The sequence below is a fragment of the Dasypus novemcinctus genome, chromosome 10 (genome assembly GCF_030445035.2).
Source record: "Dasypus novemcinctus isolate mDasNov1 chromosome 10, mDasNov1.1.hap2, whole genome shotgun sequence".
Taxonomy (NCBI): domain Eukaryota; kingdom Metazoa; phylum Chordata; class Mammalia; order Cingulata; family Dasypodidae; genus Dasypus; species Dasypus novemcinctus.
The window spans coordinates 77,838,930-77,862,691 of record NC_080682.1 but is presented as its reverse complement, the minus strand read 5'-3'; the positions used below and the strand labels follow the sequence as shown (position 1 = coordinate 77,862,691).

The 23,762-nt window shown below is 36.1% G+C and overlaps 1 protein-coding gene across 42 annotated transcripts in view; it reads right to left on the bottom strand.

Annotated features, from left to right (window-relative positions):
• Nucleotides 1–23,762, bottom strand: part of SOX6 (SRY-box transcription factor 6) — a 701,188-nt gene that overhangs the window by 23,175 nt on the left and 654,251 nt on the right. For all 42 annotated transcript variants that reach the window (XM_071218188.1, XM_071218196.1, XM_071218191.1 and 39 more), the window contains one exon: nt 16,614–16,722. In XM_071218188.1, coding sequence (XP_071074289.1) covers nt 16,614–16,722 — 109 coding nt within the window. The remainder of the gene's footprint in view (nt 1–16,613; nt 16,723–23,762) is intronic.

The window sequence follows — 23,762 nt, the reverse complement described above, 5'->3', positions numbered from 1 at the left end:
TTAAAAACACTTCATTCTTACATAGCTAATTCTGTGTTTCATAATCCAGAATTGTCTGAGGAAATGACTCATAATTCTTTGAGGCACCTTCTTTCTCTTTTAATAGCAGAGGAATCATTTGTGAGTTCAATGTTCATGATATGACTTTTCAAGGAAAGCAGCTGGAAGTAGCCTAGACCCATAGCTGCAAACTTGCAGACTACTGCTTTCTGGCTGACCTAGGAGTCTAAGTACCAGCAGTTCCTCCCAATGGCAGTCCCAAATGACAGTTACTGAAATGGCAGGAGGTCAACAACATCACAGTAGCTACCAAGAGAAAGCACTGTTTCCCTGTGCTCTAGAACTCCTGCTCTATCCAAATTCCCAACTAGGCTCAGACTGGCTAATTCATCCTTCACCTCCCAATTCACTGCTGTGTAAAGGGCAAATTTTCAGTTATTTATTTATGTATTAATTCAGCAAATGCTTCTGACAAATTTCAGATGTACCCACTACTATGTTAAGGTACACAAAAATAAAAACAAAACAAAATGCATGTGCCTTGTTTATAAGGAATTTTGTCCAGTGGGGACAACAGGTACATAAACAAAAAGTCATAAAACATATAAGTGCTAACAAAGGTAATTAAAAAATACTATGAAAGCAGAGGAGAGGAGCTATTTACACTGTTAGACAAGATGAATGTCAGTGAGGCTTCAAAGAGGAAGTGGTGCTTGAGCAGTATCTTAAAGAAGAATGAGAATTCACCAGCAGGTATAACTGTGAAGGCATTGCAGGCTGGGGAGTCAGTGTGAATACAGGTGCAGAGGCATGACAAGAGAACTATTGGTTTTAGAGAATTACAAGAAGCTGGCTATGGCTTGGGTTTATGGGAAAAAAAGAGGGGAATACTAAGAGATAAAATTTAAAAAGTAAGTAGGAGGCAGATTTCCAAGCACCTTGAATTCCAAACCAAAAAGTCTCTAAGGTTTTTTAAACAGGGGAGTGACATGAACAAATATATTTCTAGAAGAGATCAAAATGCAAACTAAATGAGAAATTTCCCTTGAATAGCCTCAATGATTGCTAGCGAAATGATAATAAAGAATAGAGGAAAATAAGGTGATTAAATACCTCTCCAAGGCCCATTAACACCTACATTTTGTTGGACAGAATGAATGTGATATACACAAAATGTTGGCACAAAAGGTCTTGCTCTGGGATCTTGTTCTGGTAATGTCAGAATAGCTTATATCAGATCAACCCTCCAAAAGATAATAATTACAAACTATGGACAAAATATTAAATAACAACCATTTGAAGGCACTTGAGAGCTACCAAAATAAGCAGGTGATTCAATCCAAGAAAAGAAAGGGGAGAGAGAGAGAGAGAGAGAGATCCCTGTTTCATAGCCTTTCCCCTGAAAACACTTCAGTCTGCGTAGCTGAAGTACCCAGAATTCAAACAGAAAGATCCAGTCTAAGTGGCTTTAAGGATCCGAAGACAGATTTTGAGGTTTCCAGGCTTGATCACTGGAACTTCACATACACAGGGAAGACTCCAATGAGCTCAGAGGAAAGCAAAGCTGCAGTTGTGAAAAATATGATCAGAGATTTCAACTGATGCCCATTGCAAGAGAAATTGATTTTGAATTAGAATCCTACCAAGTTAAAGTCTATTGGTAAACACCTTGGGCTTTCCACTGAAACTCTAGAAGGGCCACTTCTAATAATAAAGAATATATCCCAGGACTAAAGACTCATCCTAGGACTAAAGATAAAACTAAAACAGACTCTCCCTAACAGTGCAAAACTAAACTTCCACGAGTTCAAGTAATCTGCAAGTAAGTGAACTGTCTACTAGCAGAAAAATCAACATTTTTTAGGAAGATAATAGAATCCAGACTCTGGTTCTTGGCAAGACTAGAAAATTTTTATTATATTATTATTTAATCCACAATGTACAATATATAATAAAAAATTACTAGTCATGTAATTCTCTCCATTGCTAAACAATACTCTTAAAAAGATAAAGAAATTAAAAAGTATACAAATTTGAAAAGGATAAGTAAAATTATCATCATTCATAGATAACGTGTTTATACAGAAAATTCTAACAATCCTCAAAATAATTAGAATTAAGAGACTTTAACAGTGCTGCAGTATACAATATAAAATACAGAAACCAGTTGTATCTCTATATACTAGCAGCAAACAATTAGAAAATACTTTTAATTTAAACTTATAACAGCATCAAAGAAATATTTAGTAATAAAATAATAATGTATGCAAGACTTCTACACTGAAAACCATACAACATCTGTGAGTTAAAAAGGAAGACATAAACATAGGAATATACAATATTCACAGATTAGAAGACTCAATATTGTTATGATGTCATTTCTCACCAAATTTACCTATAGATTCAACACAATTCCAAAGAAAATGTCAGGAAGACTTTTTTTTGGTAGAAATTGACAAATTAATTTTAAAATTTATGTGAAAATGTAAAGCAGTAATAACATACAAAAACAAGTTTGAAAAATGTTGGAGGATTCAAACTACCTGATTTCAAGACTTACAGTAGAAGTTACTTCATGGCTTTTTGTACAAACAGCGTGACATTGGCATAAGGGCAAATAGATCAATGGGACAGAATAGAGTCCATATTAGACTCTCACATACATGGTCATGACATGAATCACAACTTAAAATGAAAAGCTAAAGCTACAACACTCCTACGATAATACATAGAATATTTTGATGACCTTGGGGTAAGCAAAGATTTTTTTAGATACAGCATAAATAACAATGAACATGCAAGAAAAATGATAATTTGAACTTTATCCAAATTTAAACTTTGCTTATCAAAATTCATTGTTAAGACAATGAAATGTCAAAGCACAGATTGGGAAAAAATACAAACAGCATGTGTATCTGACCAGAACTTGTATCCAAAATATATAAAGAACCTCAAAAACAGCAAAGAACAAAAACAACATAAACAATCTAATTTAAAAGTAAGCAAAAGACTTCAACAAATTACAAAAAAAAGACATAGTGGTTATGGTTAACAAGCAAATGAAAAGGTCATCAGGAAAAGGCAAATTAAAACTATGGTGAGATAACTATTCACACCTACCAGAATGACTTTCAACACTAAATGCTAGCATGGATGTGGAGCAATTGGAACTCTAACATACTGTTGGTCAAAGTATAAAATGTAATAACCGTTTTTGAAAACAGGCTGGCAGTTTCTAATAAAGTTAAACATATACTTAACTATGACCCAGAAATTCCACTCTTAAAGTACTTACCCCAAATAAATTAAAACTTTTGTCCAGAAATAGACTTATATAAGAATATCATAGCAGCTTTATTCATAATAGTCTAAACTGGAAACAACTAGAAATGGATAAACAATTTGTAGTATAGCCATACATGGAATATTACTCCACAATAAAACTTAAAACTGTTTTTTTTTTTAAAGATAGCAAAAACAAAATAACCAAAATAAAACAGAAAACCAACACCAACCAAACCAAAAGGATCTTTTCCTGAAAGGTTGTTTTCTCTAGGAGCCTAAGAAGTGTGTGACATGTTCAGATTATTGTGAATTTAAAAAGGTGGCTATGGTCACCAAAGAATTATTAAGGGCAAAATGCTATAACATGTTGCTTATTAATAAAAAGAGACATAAACACAGACGACTGGCTGGCTTGACAAAATTGCTGACAATCACAGTACTTCATGCCATGGAGAGAACATTTGATTTAACGGTGTGGGATGTTGGAAAGAGTTACATGATACGATAGATAGTTCCTTGTTTGGGATAATATGGAAAATGATGATGCCTGTATCAGAAACAAAATCATAGAAGATGAAGGAATTTTAGAAGGGGATATGAAAATACAGCAAGGAAGGAGGGCATTTATATTCCATATGCTCAATATTTTCATCAATGTTTCTCCCCACCAAATCTAATTCACTGTGTTGTACAAATGGCTGGCAGCCGTCTTGTCTATGATTATGGAAGCCACTGCTAACTTCTCATTCCCATTGACTGCCAAAATGTGAACTTACTTTCATTATAAGAAGGCTGTTTGGAATTCAAATTTGATTTCTTTTCATGAAAAAAAAAAGTTGGCTATCCTAGTGGTTTACTTGGCAGGAAAACACATTCCATGCCTGAGCAAGAGCCTTAATCACTAGGGAAGTGATGTGTTCATCTTCTGAGAAGAAGGGATGCAAGGGGTGGAGAGGATGACTTTCTCTGTATGCCTTTTGAAAAAAAGTTAGCTAGATAAGTTAGCAAAGAGCAACCTACTGATGAGTACATAACAGTTTGGCACTGAAGATGGTGAAAAAAATAAAAACTAATAGTGCAGGTACAAAAGATGAATTACCTGTGGTACTTTGATTGCAGTGTTTATTCCATGTCTGTCCAATGTAGAGGAAAGCCATAGGCAAACTTTCATTTCCCTGTTTTCATTCTAAGGTTGCTTAACCCCACTAAAATCAAATACCCTATTTACCCCAACTATCAAGCTTATCTACATCAAGTAATTCACTAAATAAACTATATATATATATATACAAATATATACATATACAAATATATATATATACATAAGCACACACATATAAGGAAAAAATTTCCATTGAGCACTTCAGAAACTGGCATTTCAAGAAATGAGTGTCAAAGCAAGTCTCCAAAGAACTTTTCCTTTTTGATATGCTACAGCAGAGGTCAGCTTACAGGATAGTAATATTGGGTGTGAGAAGTAATTTTGCATGCAATAATATTCACAAAAAGCTTTCAGAATATAGATTTATCTTTATCCTTTTATCTCACTTTATAGATACCATTTGTCCCACTTTATAGATGAGGAACCCAAGGCACAGAGAGGTTTTATTATTACACTTCCCTCTGAAATAACCAGTTGCTATGATATGCTTATAAGGAGTATAGCCAGATTTAAACCCAGGTCTCCTGACTTTAAGTCCAGAGCATTTCCCCCTACATCAAAGTTGTCTCGGTCTCTATTCAGTGATCTAAAATATCTGAATTTCCAAGCCCACTATTTCTTGGCTGAAATATTACTTTGCCCCCTGAAAGGATGCCACTTCGCTGCACAATTAAGCACATTAGAGGACCACATTACCAGTTAGGAAGTTTGTGCCACTCTCTAATTGGTCTCTGAAATACTGCCTCAACAAAGATGCAAGCGCATGCAAAGAAAGCACTAAGGACTCAAATTATAACAAGGATTAAAACGATGCTAAATTAATGCATTTCTTGGTTGTAGGATTATGAGCAAGTATTATTGTGGATAATACTATTTTTTTTTTCTATTAGAAACTCCATTTCCTTTAAAAGATCAACAAGAAGAACCCAAAGGGAATTCCCTAAGGTCAGCTCTGAGGAAACATAAACCTCTAATTCAATAACTCTGCTACTGCTCTGAAAAAGGCTTTATTATCACAACATCCATATGGAGCCAATTGGACATTAATGACTAATCAATCCCTCCCCTTTCTATTCTACTTAAAGTGTCACAAACCATGTTTAGATTAGCCTATTTCCTGCTTAGGATTGCTCAAGATGTCTTTTGTTCTTTCAGGACCAGCCTGATGGAGGCAGCTTAAACAAACACACGACCAGAGTGGCGCAGGAGTTATAAAGTGCCATATGTGAATGAACAAAGGGGCTATACTAAAGCCTTTTGTGGTATTTGTTAATGTTTTTCATCTGAGCTTAAAAAGGCTTAATGACTTTGTGGTGAGCTGATGCATGTGGCTCGTGCCTTTGCAAAATGAAAGCAAATCCAGCCAGCGATATACCAGTCTGTATTTTCAAGGGTCTCTTGCATTCAGTTTTAGTGCCAGTGTTTACTGTTTTTTAATTCTCAAGTTATGTTTGCTTTGCACAGATAGCTAAACAGAGCACTTTATCTTGTTTCAACTATAGAATCCCAGGGCAGCTGGGATAACTTATATGATTCTTTATTTTAAAGACCTGAGAGTAGCAAAGACTATCAAATATTTCACTTATCTATATGCTGTAGGAATGCACAGGAGGAGAGCTGAAAAGCTATTGAGTTGAGGCAAAAGGCATTGTTTAAGCTTGAACCAGAGACCACTGGGAATGAAAAAAGATAATCACAGGTTCTGACTTCCTAAATTTTCAGGAGACCAGGCTTAGGTTCAAGTATTCCCTTGGAGAAGACAGACAGTGAAAAGTTTCTGGCTTGTTCTGACCCAATATAATACTAGAGATTCTACATGAAATTAAGCAGCAATCCATTCTCTCGTTTCCATCTTAATCATCCATTGATTACCTTAGTCCTCACTGTCCATCAGCTGTTCTATTATAAATATAAGCCTTCTGGCTGCCATTCTTACTTCCAGTTTTGACTTCTCTAATCCCCACATAAATACCTAATCTCAGGCAGAGTGACCCATCACAAGTACTACTCTGACCATGCCACTCCTATATCGAAAACTCTCCAGTGGCTCCCTAATCTCAGTAAGACCAAGTTCAAACTCTGTAGCATGGTATACAAGGCTCTCCATGACCTAGGCCCCTACTTAGGTCTCCAATCTCATCTCTGGCTACTCTGCTTGACAAAATTTCTTTCATAACATTGAACTGCTTCTAGTTATCTAAATGTTGTGTTGTTTCATGCTAAGAATTCATGCTCTCCTTTTTCCTGGAATTCCCTATCCACCTTGCAGTCATTCATTCTTTAAGAATCATCTCTTCTTCAGGCAGTCTTGCTGGGTTAGGCTAAGAATTCTAGGCCCCCTCAGGATGCTGTGCCTACCTCTGTCTTAAGATGCACCATATTTTATTCAAAATACCAGCTGTTTGTACCCATCTTCTTTATTAGATATGTACTTCACAAGAGCAAGGAATGCATTGTGTCTTACTGATACCTCCATCTACCAAGACTACTACACAGGCTGGCACAAGGTAAATATGCACCTATTTATTAAGACAGTAAAGACTAGTGGACGTCTTCAACAGTGGGGATTTTAGAGTGAGATTCAGATATGCCCAGGTTACAGTGCATGGGAAATTCTGAGGTCAGATTTTGTATAAACCCCATTTTTTTCCTTATATTCTTGCTTGAGCTCTTTGTAAAATAAGAATAGCTTTAATATAAAAATGTATCTGTACTTGTTTGGGAATAAGAGATCATTGACTCTAATCTTACTTCTTTTATTTGCTTGCCACATTGCACAATTTTGTGATTCCAGCTTCCACACCTCCAGGAGAAACTTGTAAAGATAGTAAGGCAAGTCTGAGCTTTTTGAAAATATCAAATCTGAAAGTTATTCTAATGCTGCAGGGTATGTGTAAAAATACACAACTGATGCATGCACTAAAACATATGATGGGACCTTCCCTAAGTAGCAGAGTCATTATAAAATATAAAACGTACTCATAGAATTAAAGAACATTAATGTAAGGGAGATTTTAAAGATGATCTAGGCCACATTCCTCACTCCACATGAGGAAACTTTGATGTTTAGAGAGGTTCAAGTAAATTGCCCAAGTCTCACAGTTAGTAAATGGAAAAATCACAATGGGAACTCAAATATAACTGTCTCCAAGGGTTCACATTAGCCATCAAACTGAATGAATGGCATCCAGACTTGGCTTAAAAATTCTTAGTACAATTAATTTATTTGGTCTTTCTTCTTAATTACATTTCATTTGTTTCAAGGAACCTGTCTTTTATTAGAATGAAAGATTCAGTCCTGGGTAAAGCAGACACTAATTTTTTTAAAGGTTAGGGACATGGAAATAGTGATAGGGGAAGATGGTTCAAGGATTTGGGGACAATCAATCCAATTTTATGAGCCACCAAAACTTCTTCACCCTGAGAATTTGGTGAAAGTCTTTAAAATGTACCTTATGTTTGTGTGGTTCAAAAGATGTAAAAAACAACTTTCATGTTTTAATTTCTCATAAAATTTTTATGCTTTTAAATGAAAATCAAAACTGGGAAAAGCTATACCAATAAAGACAAGGAACTCAGTAATTTCATTTTGGAGAAAAATGGCAAACGGTATGGCTCACACGTTAGGTAGTTAGATATACGTAGGTTTGAATTGTATTTGATCTTTCCTTGGGAAGTAATGTTGGGCATATTTTTTCCTTTTCTAAACTGTAGTTTCCACTATCTAAAAGAGCTAGTAATTTCCCTTGGCAGCAACTTCTCGAGGATTAAGTGGGAATACGTGCACATTTCCTAGCTTAGTGACTAGAACCTAACCCACTCATTAGGCAGTAGTCCTATGTAGAAATGGTAGCAGCAACAAAGGCAACAGAGGGAGAAGAATGCACATTCCAGTACTTTTTCATTTTGTCCTTATGCAGGATGAACCTTCCCATTGAACAGTAAGTTTAAATGGAAGCAACCTGACGTGATTTCTTTGCCATTAGAGTGAAAAAGAATATATACATATATACCAGTAAACTTCATTTTGAATTTTTAGTATAAATTTAAAATTGTTGAATACATTCTTACAAAATTCTTCTTTTCAGGACTGAGACTTGGGATATTAAGTTTTAGTTCAGAGTTACTTTTTACAGCTTATCCTAAATTTAATAGTCTACAGTTTCATGCACATGTCCATGAATTCTTAGATAATTTCTTCCCTCTAGTACCATGACCCAAGTCTGGGAATTATGTCTAGGATATGAACACCCACTGAACAAAAAAAATTGAAAAAAATCATTCTCCGAATAGAAGTAAAAGTATTAAGACTGATCTGGAAGCCATTGATCAGTTACAGCAAAGTGAAAATCATATTTAAATGAATAATATATCCATGAGGAGAGAAGTAAAGACATAATTTTTAAAATTTTGGAAAGAAAACCCTACTAACACCTTCTGAGTTTACTCATTATATAATATGGAAAGACACTCAGTCAAACATCCCCAACGGATATTAAAGAGAACTGAGGAATAAAGAAACTAATAGATCTCTATGACCAACCTATCTCACTGGCGATTTTCCATTATTCTTAGCCTATGTAATCTCAGTCAGTCTTGAACAATTAAAAGTTAATGCCTGTTTATGTGATAGCAAAGCCCAAATTCCTTAGCCTGGCATGTTAGGTCCTCCACAGTATGGACCTCAACCACTATCTCAATAGCATATTCAATTCAACAAATATTTACTGAGTGCCAGAATATACAAAGTTTTTATATTGGGCTTCGTGGGAAACACAAAGATGAGAAAGGTGATTCTTCCCCTCAGGAGCTCCCTTATAAATGTGTGTATGTTTTCTATCTCTATATCTGCTTGGATTATTCCTGCAACTGAAAACTTTTCCCTTCCTCTTTACTTATCCAAAATCTAAGGTTGTCTCTAGCCAAACTTCCATCAGGCTTTCCAGAATCACTGCTGTCCACAAAGCACTGCAGTTTCATTCTGTAATCCCAGATACATTATTAGCTCTTGGAAAATAAATGGTATTTCATCTTTTTAAAAAATCTTTCTCCCAGGCTCATAACAATGCTGTGTATTTAAGAGGTAATCAATAAATTATAACTCAGTTGAAATGTTGATAAAACTGAATATTGGGAGTCTCTGAGTAGGGATAGATGCTGGTTACTGGCATTGGAGATTCAGTCTATAGAGAACCACCTCTAAAAAGTGAACAGACAGTAGATAGCAAGTGCGAACAGTGTGAGACAAGCACAGTAAAAGGAGAGAAGGAATTTAGAAGAAGGAGATATTAAAGATAAGAATATCTTAAAGAAAAAAAAAAAGATAGGAACTCTTGTAGAGGTTATAAGGGGAAGGGCTGCATGGTACTGACTTTTAAGAACAAGTCAGAAGCATAGTTATCAGAAGGAAAGGGCCAGTAAGGCAAGAAGGTTGGCCTCTAAATCCAATCCTCATCTTAGGTAGAGAGAATTGAAAAAACACTCAGATTTGGCCTGATGTTTTTATAAGTGCCAGCAGCCTAAGAGTAGGATGAATTCTATAGCCTGAAAGTAGGAAGTCAAGTGGCTCTTGATGCTAGGGGAGTAGGAATTATGGGACATGGAACTAGACAAGATCAGTGCAAACACGGCAGATAGACCTCTATCAGCCAGAGTTTATTCTATCTTGTTGGTTTATGTGAAGCAGATTTATGTAACTACTGAGGAAGCATGAACCAATGTTAATGTCCTACTGGGAACATATGTTGTCTTGGGTCTAATTTTCATGGTCACTGGTATTAATCTTTTGTCTCCCAGTTGCTATAGCAAGTTGGGGAAGTACTTTTGTGTGATTGGTAATAACATTGGCAACCATTTCTTGCCCAGTGTGTAGGACAGTCAGTCAAAAAAGTAGATTTTTGTGGTCATGATATACATTACCATTGACACCTTTTCAGAGTAGCCAGTTCAATGAGCAAGTGCCTATTGGGCAGGGCTAGATTCCTCACTAAAAGGAAGCTGGGCCTTTGATAGAGATTTCTAGCTTAAGCAACTCTGAGAAGCAGGTTGAATTTCCTTTATGGGGTATTAGGGAATGGAGTTATAGAAGAATCTTGACACTTCACTCTCTTGCCCCAACAGGACTATTCATCACTTGGAGGGTTCAATGGAAATTGTTTTCTACCAACATTAAAAGTTATTTGAGAGCTTTTAAGACGCAGCAAATATATTTCTTTAAGAGAAGTTTATTTGCTTGTTTAAGAGAGCTGCACTTTATATATAGTACTGATATAAACTGGTGTACAGGATCCTCTAAAACTGTTTATCTCCACAGTAAAATACATTTTTGTTATACTCATACAACAGAGTTAGTCCAGAGCCGAGGGCTTTGTGGGCTCTGCTAATCTTCAAGCCTGTGTGGCCGTTACTCAGTCTTCATCATGCTGTGGGCCTCCGTGGTTACCCATCCCGGCTTCAGACCCTAGCCTGCTTGTTCCATAGAGACTGCTCTGCCTATTCATTTGCCTGAGATACCTGGATACACTTTTTCAGGCAGCTACCGAAGGCCAGACCCACACGCTCCAAAACCCATGAGCTCTTGTTACTGTTCCCTTATGATTTATCTAATCTCTAGTAAATTTCTACAATAACATGTATTTAGAAGATGATAAAATCTCTAATAGATATTTGCTATATTCTAGTTGACTTCAAGATGGTTGAGTTCAATGATAGGTCAGTAAAATTAGTTAAAAAACTGTTAGAAACCATCTAGACCAACTTCCTCATTTACAGATAGGAAATTTAAGGAAAGAGCAACCCTCGTCTAGGGCAGAACAACTGGAATTCACGTTCCCTAGTCCTTGAGCAAATATCTGAATGAGTGTCATATGGAGAAATGATAAGCTTTACCCTGTTATAATCCAGAAGTAAAACTGGAACCAATGGGTAGAAGTTACAGGGAAGCATAGGCAAATTTTAGCTATAAATAACAGAGAGCTAATAATTAGAATTGGAATGTGCTTCTCAAAAAGCATTCTTCTGTAAGACTAGTAGAGGCATTTCAACAAAAGTGAGATAATCACTTGTCAGGAATATGAGAAGGGATTTCTTGGCTGGAATTTTAGAGTTGATGACCTCTCTCTTTTATTCTAATTCTGAGAAACTAAGTGTTGCAATGTATTCTGGTGGGCTTGAACTAATGACCTTTACATTCCAAAGTTTAAGAAGTTGTAGCATTTAAATCCCATTCCAGATTATGCTACAGCTTTCCTCTCTTTCCTTGAATTAGTTGTGTATCATCTAAATTAATCTCCCTTTTCCACAGTAAGGATCTAGGGAGTGGAAGAGGAACGAAAAAGTTTCAAAGATTTTCTAAACTACGGATCAAAGGGTGAGCAGGAATTTTAAGAGAGGATATTCATATTAAATGGTTCATTTTGAAGAGAAAAGAGGAAAAGTTGTAGTGTCTGCCATTTGTCCACAAACAGGGAGGGAGCTTAAGCTGACAATGATAAAACTATCCTGATAAATAAAACCTAGAAGCAATCAATACACACACACACAAATGAAGCTTTGAGAAAGGTAAGGCCATTTTGGCTGGGATCCAAGTCACGAATTCAGTATAAATCCATAAAACCCTTCGAAGCAAATCTGAGAGCAACAGTACTAAAAGAGGCTATTCTTGGTATACATATCCATTTCCATTCAAATCAATGCAAGTTTATAATCCCTGGAGGGCAGAATGTCATCACAGTTCCAATCCAGGGTCCAAAAATCTGGCCAAAGATAATCATTTTTCAGAGTTCATTCCCAAATGGTAGGCTTATTCCACTATTCCCTACATCAAAATTAGGTGCAGCCACTACCTAATATTGGGAACCAATGATTGAATTTGCGAATTATAAGAGGAGTTAGAAAAATGTTTTCTTACCCAAACCATATTGCAGAACAGAAGCAAGAAAACTATCTATTTAGAGACCCAGGTGTAAGAGAGAGAAGAAACAGGATGGAAAGATTATAAAAAGAAAATTCAAGCTGCAACTACTGCTGCTAAGCAAGAGAAGAAGAGAGGAAAAAAGGGGGAATGGGCCAATCTGTGAAGAGTAATTGGGAAACAATACTAGAGAAAGCTTCTCATTAATAAAAGAGAAAAACTCAAGGGACTTGAAAACTCTGGAAGGGGCTTAAATATACTCTCCAAGGTACTTCTCTCCACATTTATTTCTCTGAAAAAACTCAGTGAAAGCTACTGTGGACAGATCACCTGTCTTATAAAGAAAATATTCTGGGTTTTATAAAGACCCCAATTATAACCATGGATTTGGAAGGGACCTTAGAGATCATCTAACCCAATACCATTCCTCTAAAAGATGAAGAAACAGAAGTCCAGAGGCATTAGTCACTAGTTTGCAGCCACTTAGCAAAAGAACCTGTATCAAAATCTCCCAATAACCAGACCAGAGCCTTTTTTACTATTCTGTGCAACCTTGATATTAGGAGTGCTGGGATAAAAATCGCACTATTGCCTAAATAGAATAAGGAGGGGGGAAATTCCATCAGAAAAGTCAATAAAAAGTTGAACAGCTGTTCATCAGTCTTAAAACATGGAGACAGACTCAACTAATCCAATCCTCTCCTCCTGACAAATCCTACATAGGAGCTAACAAATTCTGGGTACTCAATACATACTAAGCCTTCAACTGCTTCAAAGTACAAAATCTTAAACCTGTTTCCTAAGTCCCCAGCACCAACAAATTTGTAATTTTACAAATATCGTGGTGAACAGGAAATGCTGCCTTGTCACATTCAAGCCAAATAACAGCTGGACTTTAAACTTCTAAAGGCATTTATTTGCCTTTTATATTTTTAATTTGTATTTTCCTTGCTTATGGCTTTATCATTTGGTTTTTAATGAGTGGTTAATTTATATGCTCAGCTTCCTCTTTTGTTGATCTTTCTCCTACTGCCTTCATTCCCAGAGCTATGAAAAAAGTCTACAAGTTGCATACAAAGTGATATTGCCATTTTTAGGACTGGCAGGCATTTTTCTGAGAAGCCTGGCTGGAACAGGGCCTGATCTAAACTAACTCATTAGTCATTTCAGAAGCCCCACTGGTGGATGGGATGGAAAGGTAGGGAGGGCATAGACCCTTCAAATTACTGTTCCAAAGCCAGAGGAATCATGGAGATGACATATATGGACTAAGAAGGAGGACATTCTGAGCTAGAGCCACAGAACTCAAGTGTCAAATAAGCTTACCTGAGTTAAGTCTCTCTGGGGACAGCTCAAAGAAAATTTAGTTCTGATCTTCAAAATGCTTTTCTCAATGATACTTATTTATGTGTTTATTTACCTTTTAATTTTCTGTCTTCCCTCACTAGACTGTGCTTCAAGAGGTCAAAGATATGTCTGCTTTGTTTTCCATGGTGTATATACAATGCCTAGTTCAGAAGCTGGCACATACTAGGTATTTAATAAATGCTTTTTTGGACCACAGGCTGACTGAGTGGATGAATTTTTTAGTTATTCTGATACTTCTTAATCTTCCTGTTAAGGGAAATATGAAGGTGCAAAGTAGAGAAAGCATTATGCATACCTGTTATCTACTCTGACTTTAATATGAACTGTAAGTAACTCAAGCAGACTTTGCAATCAGCTCACACTTGAACAGACGCCAGGAAATAGCCTCGAGTCAGCAGAAGGCTGCTACCCATCCCAGCAGTCCTCACAAAGGCGCTGCACTTCTGTCTGTTAGAGCAGGTAACCTGATTCCATTCATGAACTCAGTCCCCCCAAAGCACACAAGGTCTCAATGGCACTCTCAGCAAGCTTCTGAAGGGAGGTTTTCACACGCCCGTTAAGCTCCTGGGCCACTTCAGCCCTTCTACTGTTACACTCATCAGGTACTGCTGCTATGTGTGACAGAGTAACACGAGAGCTGGTTTGTGGCATGACTAGCTATATTTAGGGGAGAAGAAATGGGCCATACTGAGGAAGGTCACCAAGAGTTTGGTCAGAAAAATGAAGGCACCATATATGTATCTGCATGAACAGGGGGTGCAGTTTAGCACAGTATTTAGGAGCTGAGATTCTGGAACCAGATTGCCTGGGAGCAAATCGCAGCTCTATCCTTGCTAGCTATGTGTCCTGTGGCGAGTTAGTTAGTTGCCCTCAGCCTCAATTTTTTCATCTGCAAAATGGAAACCATAATAATAACTTTTTAATAGAGTTACATAAAATTTAAATTAGGAAATGTATTAGCATATTCTCTGCCTCAATAAATGCTTACTTAAAAATTGTTTTGAATTTAGACAGTCTGGGTAGTTAATGGTATTTCCAAAGTTATTTCTATATGATATGTCTCTTTACAATTAAGGTTTTCATTTTTCCTTTCATAATAGTTAATAACTCTGACTTTGAGTTTTAGCCTACTAAGCATGTAATATCATCAACTAGATGATCTCGGTATTATTGAGAGATAACTGACTATGTTTATACTCATTATAGAGTTGAGAAAAAAATGAAGACGTGTCAATGACAAATTAAGAAAAGTCTGTTAGAGCAAGGGTGAGGTGCTAGAACACTGGTTCCTAGTCTATGCCCAATGAAGACACTACATACTCTAAATGATAAAAACTATTTATTTTGATACGTAAGATCAAAGACTTAGCTACTCTACAGTACAGTCTTCCTATAAAAATGGGTTGGGCCATACCTAAAACACTTTCACACAGAATTTTAGGTTAGCCCCAGTCTCTGTGCTACAGTCAAATGGTTAATTGTACAAGCCCCATCATTTGGCCTCTGGTTGCCTAGGATGAAGAACCTCAGTCCTCAGCAATGGAAAAATCTGCTCTACCAAGTGCCTATAAAAATGTCAGTGCACTCTCAGAAGACATTTTTCAATGGCTTTGAGTCTTCTTTATTCCTCTCATCTTCCTTTTCTTCCTCTTCTCTCTCCCCTACGCCTCCCCCTACCCTCTTTCTCACACATGCACAGACCTATCAGAAATTATTTTAACACCTTGTCCCCAGGACTATCATCAAACATTAGTTGCCCCTACTGGTATGAAAAAAATCTGCCTCCTGGAAACTCTCTGAAGTGCTTCCTAATGTCTGAATCTACCCATCTCTTAGTGCCCATGCCAGGGATTTCTGAACTGCAAGCTATCACTAGCAGCCATGCCCAGTTCAGAAGCTGCTTAGAAATGTCTTCATGTGTTTTCAAGGGATTAGAGTCCTGGAATAAATCCTGCCCAAGGAAGGACTTCTGCCTGGGACCCAGGATGGGTAAAGTATTGTGTTACTCTAAAGAGAACAAATTAACCTTCCCTGTCTGGTAGGAGGGATTTTGCCAAAGGAACAGCTAATGGGAAAACCAGCCCCTACTCTGTGATGATGACACTGTATAAATAACCAGGCAACATTACTACCGAAGTGCTGACCTAACTCATAAATTGTGCCCAGCCTCTGGGGAGCAATTTCTGCTGATTTGCTGCTTGTGCATTAAAACAAACAAACAAAAAGGGATGAGGAACAGACAGGCATAGATAGTGCTGTGGGTAAACATTCTCAGAGTGAAGCTAATTTTTCCACTCAGACTTTCATAAGACTTTAGTAGTGGTTAGTTCCTAGACACAGGTTGGGGTAGCCTTCCCCAGGAAATTATTAATTTTATGTAAAATCTGCTGCAAACCATCATTTAGTCCCCAAAAGGGTTTGGTTGTACCAGGGAATCACCTGATTTGGAGTTTAAAAATCCTCCTCTGCATGTTTTTAAATAAGAATGCAATGAGGCAGATGAAACACAGAATTCTGTTATTTACTGAAATGTAACAGGTCCTTTTATCTTTTTGTTTGTTTGTTTTCAGGAGGTACCAGACATCCAACCCAGGACCTCATACGTGGGAAGCAGGCACTCAACCACTTGAGCTCCATCTGCTCTCCCCTTTTAAAACTTTAAAGTGGCATCTTGAAGTACTGGATTGCTATGTGCTCAGTGATATAGAATCTAACTGCTTCTCAAAGTCCTCAACTTTGACAAATAATGAACATCAACATTTCTTCTTTGTCTAGAAAATCTAGTTAGTGACTGCCAAGAAAGACCATGAGGACCCTATATCTAACTCAGACACATCTTTAGAAACATATGGAGCACTGGAAAAGAGCAACGGAAAAGCCACTCACCCTCTGCATCTTCTGGCCGAGTAAGGTCGATGACACCTGGGCCCAGCTTTCCATCTTCACTTGACTTTCCTGTTAACTGAGGCCCCAGGTTCTCAAAGCGTGTTCTTTCCTAGGGGAAAGAATAATCAGAAGGCTTATTATCACTTCCAGGGCAACAGGTTTTTCCTTCCAGCTTCCACCTTGCTCAATGGGTATAATGCAGATTTACATGTATCATTTCTGATTAACTAGGGCTTTGAATGTCTTTCAGGAAGATTCCATTAAAGCCTGATTGTGGCATTGAGAGTGCTGGCAGTATCTAAACCACAGTACCTGTAAGGAAAGGAAACCTGTGACAGGAAACCTGCCACAGGAATACTGCACATCTTCTTTCTGTTGGATTTTCTCCAGTAATCGAAAAGGAATGCAATTAGAAGTTTGAGCCAGCAGTGCAAAACTTGAAAGAGCTGTTCCTAATAAAATATACTGCTAAATTTAATGGGAGAGGAATTTTCACACTTAGAGACCATAGTGTGCTTTGGTATTCCTGGGAAAATACAAATCAGAATTTTATGCAAGAGGATTTCACAGACAAATATTTCAAAGTAGGTAGTTGGATGGTTGCCTTGATACTATTACAATCCTAGGCAGCCATCAAGTCAGGAAAGTTAGATATTCCTGCCACTGTAGGAGGAAAATTCAAAGACATTTTACATGTTAATCAACACTTCTAGGAACAGGAGTCTGAAACATCAAATGAGTGCCCCCTCTACTGCCCACTGGATCCATAGCAGCAGATTCATTGACCATCATCAAGGTGATGTTCTGGTCTGTAGAAACACAGCATGTGTCCCTCATTGCCTCCCAGCTACTCTCCAGACTCAAACTTGACTTTGTTGTGTTTATGAATGAATGAAACCTTGTTGTTCATTACTATGAAACAACATTAAATGTCATGTCAGCTTGAATTTACAGACATGAAATAGCAGCTTCCAGCTCTGGGAATGGTTTCTGCATGTTATACTTAATGCATTATGCAGCAGTAGAGGGCTGATTGCTGTTCAGTCTATTGTTCAATGACCTAGTTCTGTACTGAGCATGTTCAGCATTGGATGCAAGCTCTGAGTGTTCTTTTCTGTAAGATGTTTAGAAACTTGGAAATATTTTTAAAGAGCAAACATACAATTACTTGATAGAGGCTGTGCTTCATTTGAACAGTCTCCCTACATTTGTGCTTTCTAATATGATTATTTTTGAATATCATTATATTTCTATAATTAATTCCCATCAGTCAAATTGTGCAGGAAGTCTTCCAGTTCCCCTTCATCATAGAATATGTTGAAATCTGTGCTGGAAGAAAACACAGTATAAACCTTGCTTTGATCTAGCACCATTTCTATGAAAGATTTGCAATAAAATTATAATCATGAATTTCCCCAATTGGGTAAAACTAACTAGTTACAATAGTGCTGTGGGGGAAAACTTCTGAAATATGACACTTGTAGAAAATGGAATGAAAATAAAACCAAATTAGATATGGTTCCCCAATATCTTCTTTTGTGAAAACACTGCTGCATAAGAACAAATTAACCCAGATGCAGGACACAACAAAAAGCAACCACAAACCATGTGGGAGTTTCACACACTGTCTGGGGAGAGGACAGCTGCTTTTAATCAACCAATTTCTATTTTTGAGTAGCACTTTTGGTTGTCATAATATAAAGAAAGAGAATCAAAGTGAAGACAGTAGTAGCAGGGAAAGCAAAATATTCAACCTTTGTTTTATCACATTGTTTAACATTTCAAATATTTGCATGTGAATGCTTTCCCTATGTTAAATGCAAAAGGAGTTTTCATGTGACACCTGCAATATTCTTGGAAGAACAACCTTTAAATGTATTTTCATGGGGGGAAAACAACTTTCTCTGAAAATCAACAGACCGTGCTACTTATCAATATGCATATTTCAAGTATCTTTCTAGTCATTCATTCTCTTTGGTTTTACTAGAAAATACTCTCAGTAAAAAGAAATAAAGTTCCTTAAAGAATATCAATATTTTGACAAGGAAGGAGAAGAAGGAAAATTACATGCCAGGGTTTGTAAAATCCTAAGACAGCAAAGCTTACATGATGATAATATATTTTCTTTTATAAAAAATGAAGTACACTCACAATTCAGTAGTATCAGCTTGTTTTTAATTGTAACAAAAAACATTCAGAACATTCAACAACACATTCACAGTCTTTGAAGTCATACATTTTCTCTAACTTCATTAAAAAAAATTCTTCTGAAGAGATACTTTCCCTAAAAAATATCAATATTTTGACATTTCTATGTCAAGGAAGTCAAGGAAGAATATCCCATGAAACACTTGTTAAATAGGCAGAAAATAAATCAATGATAAAAATTGTGGTTTTGGGCAGAGGACTGCATTTTAAGTTTAGTAATATTAAGCACTTGTGTTTGAGATTAAAAAAGAATCCTGCGAAGTCATGCCATTTCATATAAATTCCCACCTAGTCTCCCAGAAGATTTCCGCCTTTTTCTTCAAAGAATACAAAGGAATATTTACTTGCCAGCTACATAACCATAAGATAGAGGTCCTGATATCTACAAGTTAGCTCTGGGCAGCTGAGCTCAGCAAAGATCTCACCAGTGAGGTTAAACACGAACCTATACATATAAGATGTGGACATGGGAACAGGGAGAAGTACAAAGATACTTTGGTTAAGAGGCTTCAACTTCTCGTCATAAGTATAAAGGGGGATGCCCTTCTAGGGAACAAATGTAAACTGTGGGTGGCAAATTCATAACTTCAAATTCCTCCACACACTTGAACCAGCTCTCACAATGTGCATAGTTCCCAAGTAAGATATTTCAAAGATCTAAGCAAAATATCTCAGTTTTAATTTAATCTCAACTCCCCAGGAAAATTCCCCAATCTTCATGTTGGCAGTGAAATGCACATTTTACATGCAGCAATGTGATCACACACTTACTTACATATTGTCAGTCACAAACATAAAGGTGCTATAAAAGTTATTGAAAAAAATTAAAGTCAGCTCTGCAGTGTTATAAGACTATTGGCTCTCTAAGTGCTTTGAAATTATGATGTATGAGGTATATGTTGCATATTAAATAAAGATATTTAAATGATAAAGCCCCCTATAGTGAGAGCTGATGAATGTTAAATGTTACAAGCCACAAGACGGTGGCATCCATCATCTTCACGTATTATCAGAGTCAATGATGGGGCAGCCTCAGTGAAGACAGTTAGACTGCTACATTATTATCCCTTATTTCCAGAGTCACTGAACAAACCATTCAAATCCTTGAACATTATTTTTAACTTTGCATTAAATTAGCAACTTTCCCCTTCCTACCATGGCAAGAATGATCAATTTTATCTTTGCATCAGTGGAAAAAGAATAGATTTGGGGTAACTACAAGAACAGAGGCTTGTTTTCATCTATGAGAAAAAACCAACTTCCTCTTACTGGCAACAAATATAAAATTGTGATCTGGGGAAAGAAGAGCAATGAAACAGTAAGCACACAATAATGGCTTTTCTTTGCACTTAGATAAAAGCTGAGTTTTTGATGTGCACAGTATATTTTAATAAAATTTTATATACTATGTTTTATACACTTATTGGCTATTCCATAATAATGTGTGTGCTAACAGTAAAATTGCTCTTAAATTTATGTGTGTTATTTATACATTCCCACGTAACAATGCTTTTTGTTGTAAAAAATATTCTGTTTATTAATGTAACTTTACAACCACTGCATCCAAGATCCGTGGTAAATTAATGACATTTTTATTATTTTATAGTGTCATTAAATTTTTACTGATCACTCCATCAAACAGAGGCAGTAAAGGCCATAATGTAAACTGGGACACTTAGATCAGGCAGCAGGAAGACATTCCATATAGTCTGAAGAAACTGCTAGCTATAAATGATATTTATACCATCTTTAAGCATGTGAGAATACTTGGATAAGTTTGGCAAAACTGTTTCAGTAGTAGAGTGGATTGTGTACTTAAATAACAGTTTGCTTGCCAGCAAGACAAGCCTTTTTCGAATCATATGCGAGATGACTGATTGCAGCCATCTTCTGAAAAACAACACGTGAAGTATAATGATGCACTGGGCACCCTCCCTTCTGGATTGCCAAGTCTGACCAACCTATAACATGCCTCAAATTATTTCAACATGGTCCTTTCTTCTAAAAACTAAATCGGAAAATGGCACATGTTAAGAGGCACTTTTTTAATCCTTGCTTTTCAAACAAATACGTATCATTTAAATAAACATGGCTGAAAAATGATATATTTATTTCAATGGTCTAAACGAGAGGTACTTCATCAACCTTTATATAAAAGCTCATCTCTATGCTCATATAATTGCAAATTTAGAACATATCTTCCTACACAGGGATTGCTGTCATGCTTCCTTTTAAAGTAAATAATAATTTTGTTGTTCTATCTTAAAATACAAATTTAAATATTAAAGACCTAAAAAATCACCAAATTTGCAATAATAAGGAATTTTGCAGGGAAGATTTGTTATCCTACAGCCCCACCAGTCATGTCACTGTATCTCTGAAGTGGAGTTTTTTTTTTAAGAGAAATAACAAATCTGTCTATTATGAATTGAAATTCTCAAAGGCCATCACAATATTCTGAGATATTATCTATTTTCAAAGTTTCAGTTATTGGGTAGTACCCAAATGAAGTCTTGCCATTTCATCCCAACTCCAAGCATTTGATTACCACTTGTATATTTTCGGATATCTACTACTTAAAAAATGTCTTCCCTAAACTGAAAGTAAATTCTTCCCTGCAAGACCAGCTTTCCCCTTACCCAACTTCCCTTCCTTTCTTCTGCCTATATCAATATCAACTTGTGAGCACTATTTGCCCACAAATACTTGCAGGTTGATATAGGCTGCTTAATTGATTTATCCACTTAAATCAAAACCAACTTGTACAAATAAGTGTCCAAAAGAAGCAAGAACTACAAATTTTCTAATATTGCAGGCTTGTGAAAGAGATATTTAAACTTCAGATACACACTGTATAGGTGATTTCTCTTTGAGTAATCATAATCAAAAGAAGGAAATCCAGAACATCTTAGATATTTTGTAAAAGAGGGAAATGAACAATTTTAGAAAAACACAAAAGAACACAATTTGATTACATAATGTATGAAAAAGAATTTTTTTAGTCTAACTTGAAATTTCTACAGCTTAATACTTGAATCTTTGCAAAGTCTCTGTAAAACATTAGCAAAAGAGGATATTAACCACTGTAAATACTTGGCTTAAAAAGCAGTACAAATTTCAAAACAAAAGATGAAAAAAAAAGTGCAATGCTAAGTAGAATGTTGAGAGAGATGAAGAAAGGCTCTCTTTGCTCTCGAGCTAATCGCACCATGATTCTCAATAAATAATACTTAACCACACACAGGTTTCCTTTTGTTTACTTAACAAACTTTTGTATACATTTAGTAATTTAATAAAGGATAAAAAAATATAGGCTTTACATTGGAAAGTAACCACATAGACTTTTTAAAAGGTGATTCTTTTTGGAAGGAGTTATTTTAGAGGTACTGGAATTTACTTTCATAGTGACATTTTAATGGTTCTAGAGGCAGTAGGAGGATAATAAAGGCTCTAGCTGGGAGAAATGAGGTTCATTACCGAACCTCATTGTTAGACGACATTTTGTCAGCTAAAACTATTCATTTGTCTAACTTATAATACATCCTTAACACCAAAATTATACTAGGACTCTTGATTTAGTAAAGGCTTGAATTTTCCAATTGTGTTTACCTCATACCACAAATATATCTAATGGAAAGATAGTAGGGAAGAATATAGCTTACTGACCACATACTATGTGCAAAGCTCTTTCCAATGAGTATTTCCTTTAATCCTCACACTAATCCTACCAGGAAAATATTATTATTTCTATTAATTTTACAAGAGAAGAAGATGAGGCTCAGAAAGATTTTTTATATTTTAAGTTGCTTCACCAAAATTTAGATAGGCATTTGTGCTGAGGTGAATTTAGAATCACAGCTCTGCAACTTAATTACTAGTGATCTCTCTGAGCCTATTTCTTCATTTGTAAAGTGGAATTTAAAATGCTCATGCTGCAGGGCTGTGATGATTACATGAGAGATTACATGTGCAAGTGCTTTGGAAAAAATAAAGTACCTCATAAAGGTATCCACTCCTGTTAAAGATATTATTTAGTGTTTGCTAAATGTTTCAAAGCTAAACACTAATGAAGATAGTGTCCTGATCTAAAGGCCAACATCCACTCTCTTGTAGCAATGAAGGCACTATAGAACTAAAGACGCTTTACTTTTTGTATTGACTGCTAAGCATCTCAAAATTAAATTTAAACCTCATCCCTAATAACCATGCAGTACCTGGATCTTGTTATTCCCAACCCATAATCCTTCAATTGCTTCCCATTACCTGAAGGATAAGACCCAAACTTCTCTGTATAGCTTCTATGACCTTTGATGATCTGTCCCCTGCTACCCTCATCAGCATTATATCCTACTGATTCTGGTTTATATTTTATGTTCCAGGAAGATTGAACTGCTTGGAGTTTCTTGAACAAGCTATAATAAAGTATATACCCGTGTATTTGCATACACCACTCCCTTTTTTCTAGAATGCCCTTCACATCTTGGGACATTAGAATTAATCCTTTACAGACCTAATTAAAACATTATATACCAAATCCTCTTTTGACTGCCTCTTACCAGATGCAGGCAGATTTATCACCCTCTCTTTTGTCTCTTCACCACACCATGCATACTGGAAAAATGTATTATAATTATTAGTTTATATGTTTGTTTACATGTCTTCCCAACTTGCTCCTTAAATGCAAGATCCATGACTTATTGTTTTTATATCATTTGTATTGACACAAAGCTGTTATATCAAGCTGTTGGCACAGTCTAGGCACTCTTGTTGCTAAACAACAAATGGAATAATTTTCCAGCTAAAATTACTTTCCTCTTTTCTTGCATTTTAATCATACTTTAAATAAAATTATATTAATTTTCAGATATTCTTTACAAAGGAGTGAGATACAGGTGATTAAAAGACAGGTAAGTACAAAAAAGGTGTGTAGTCAGTCAAATA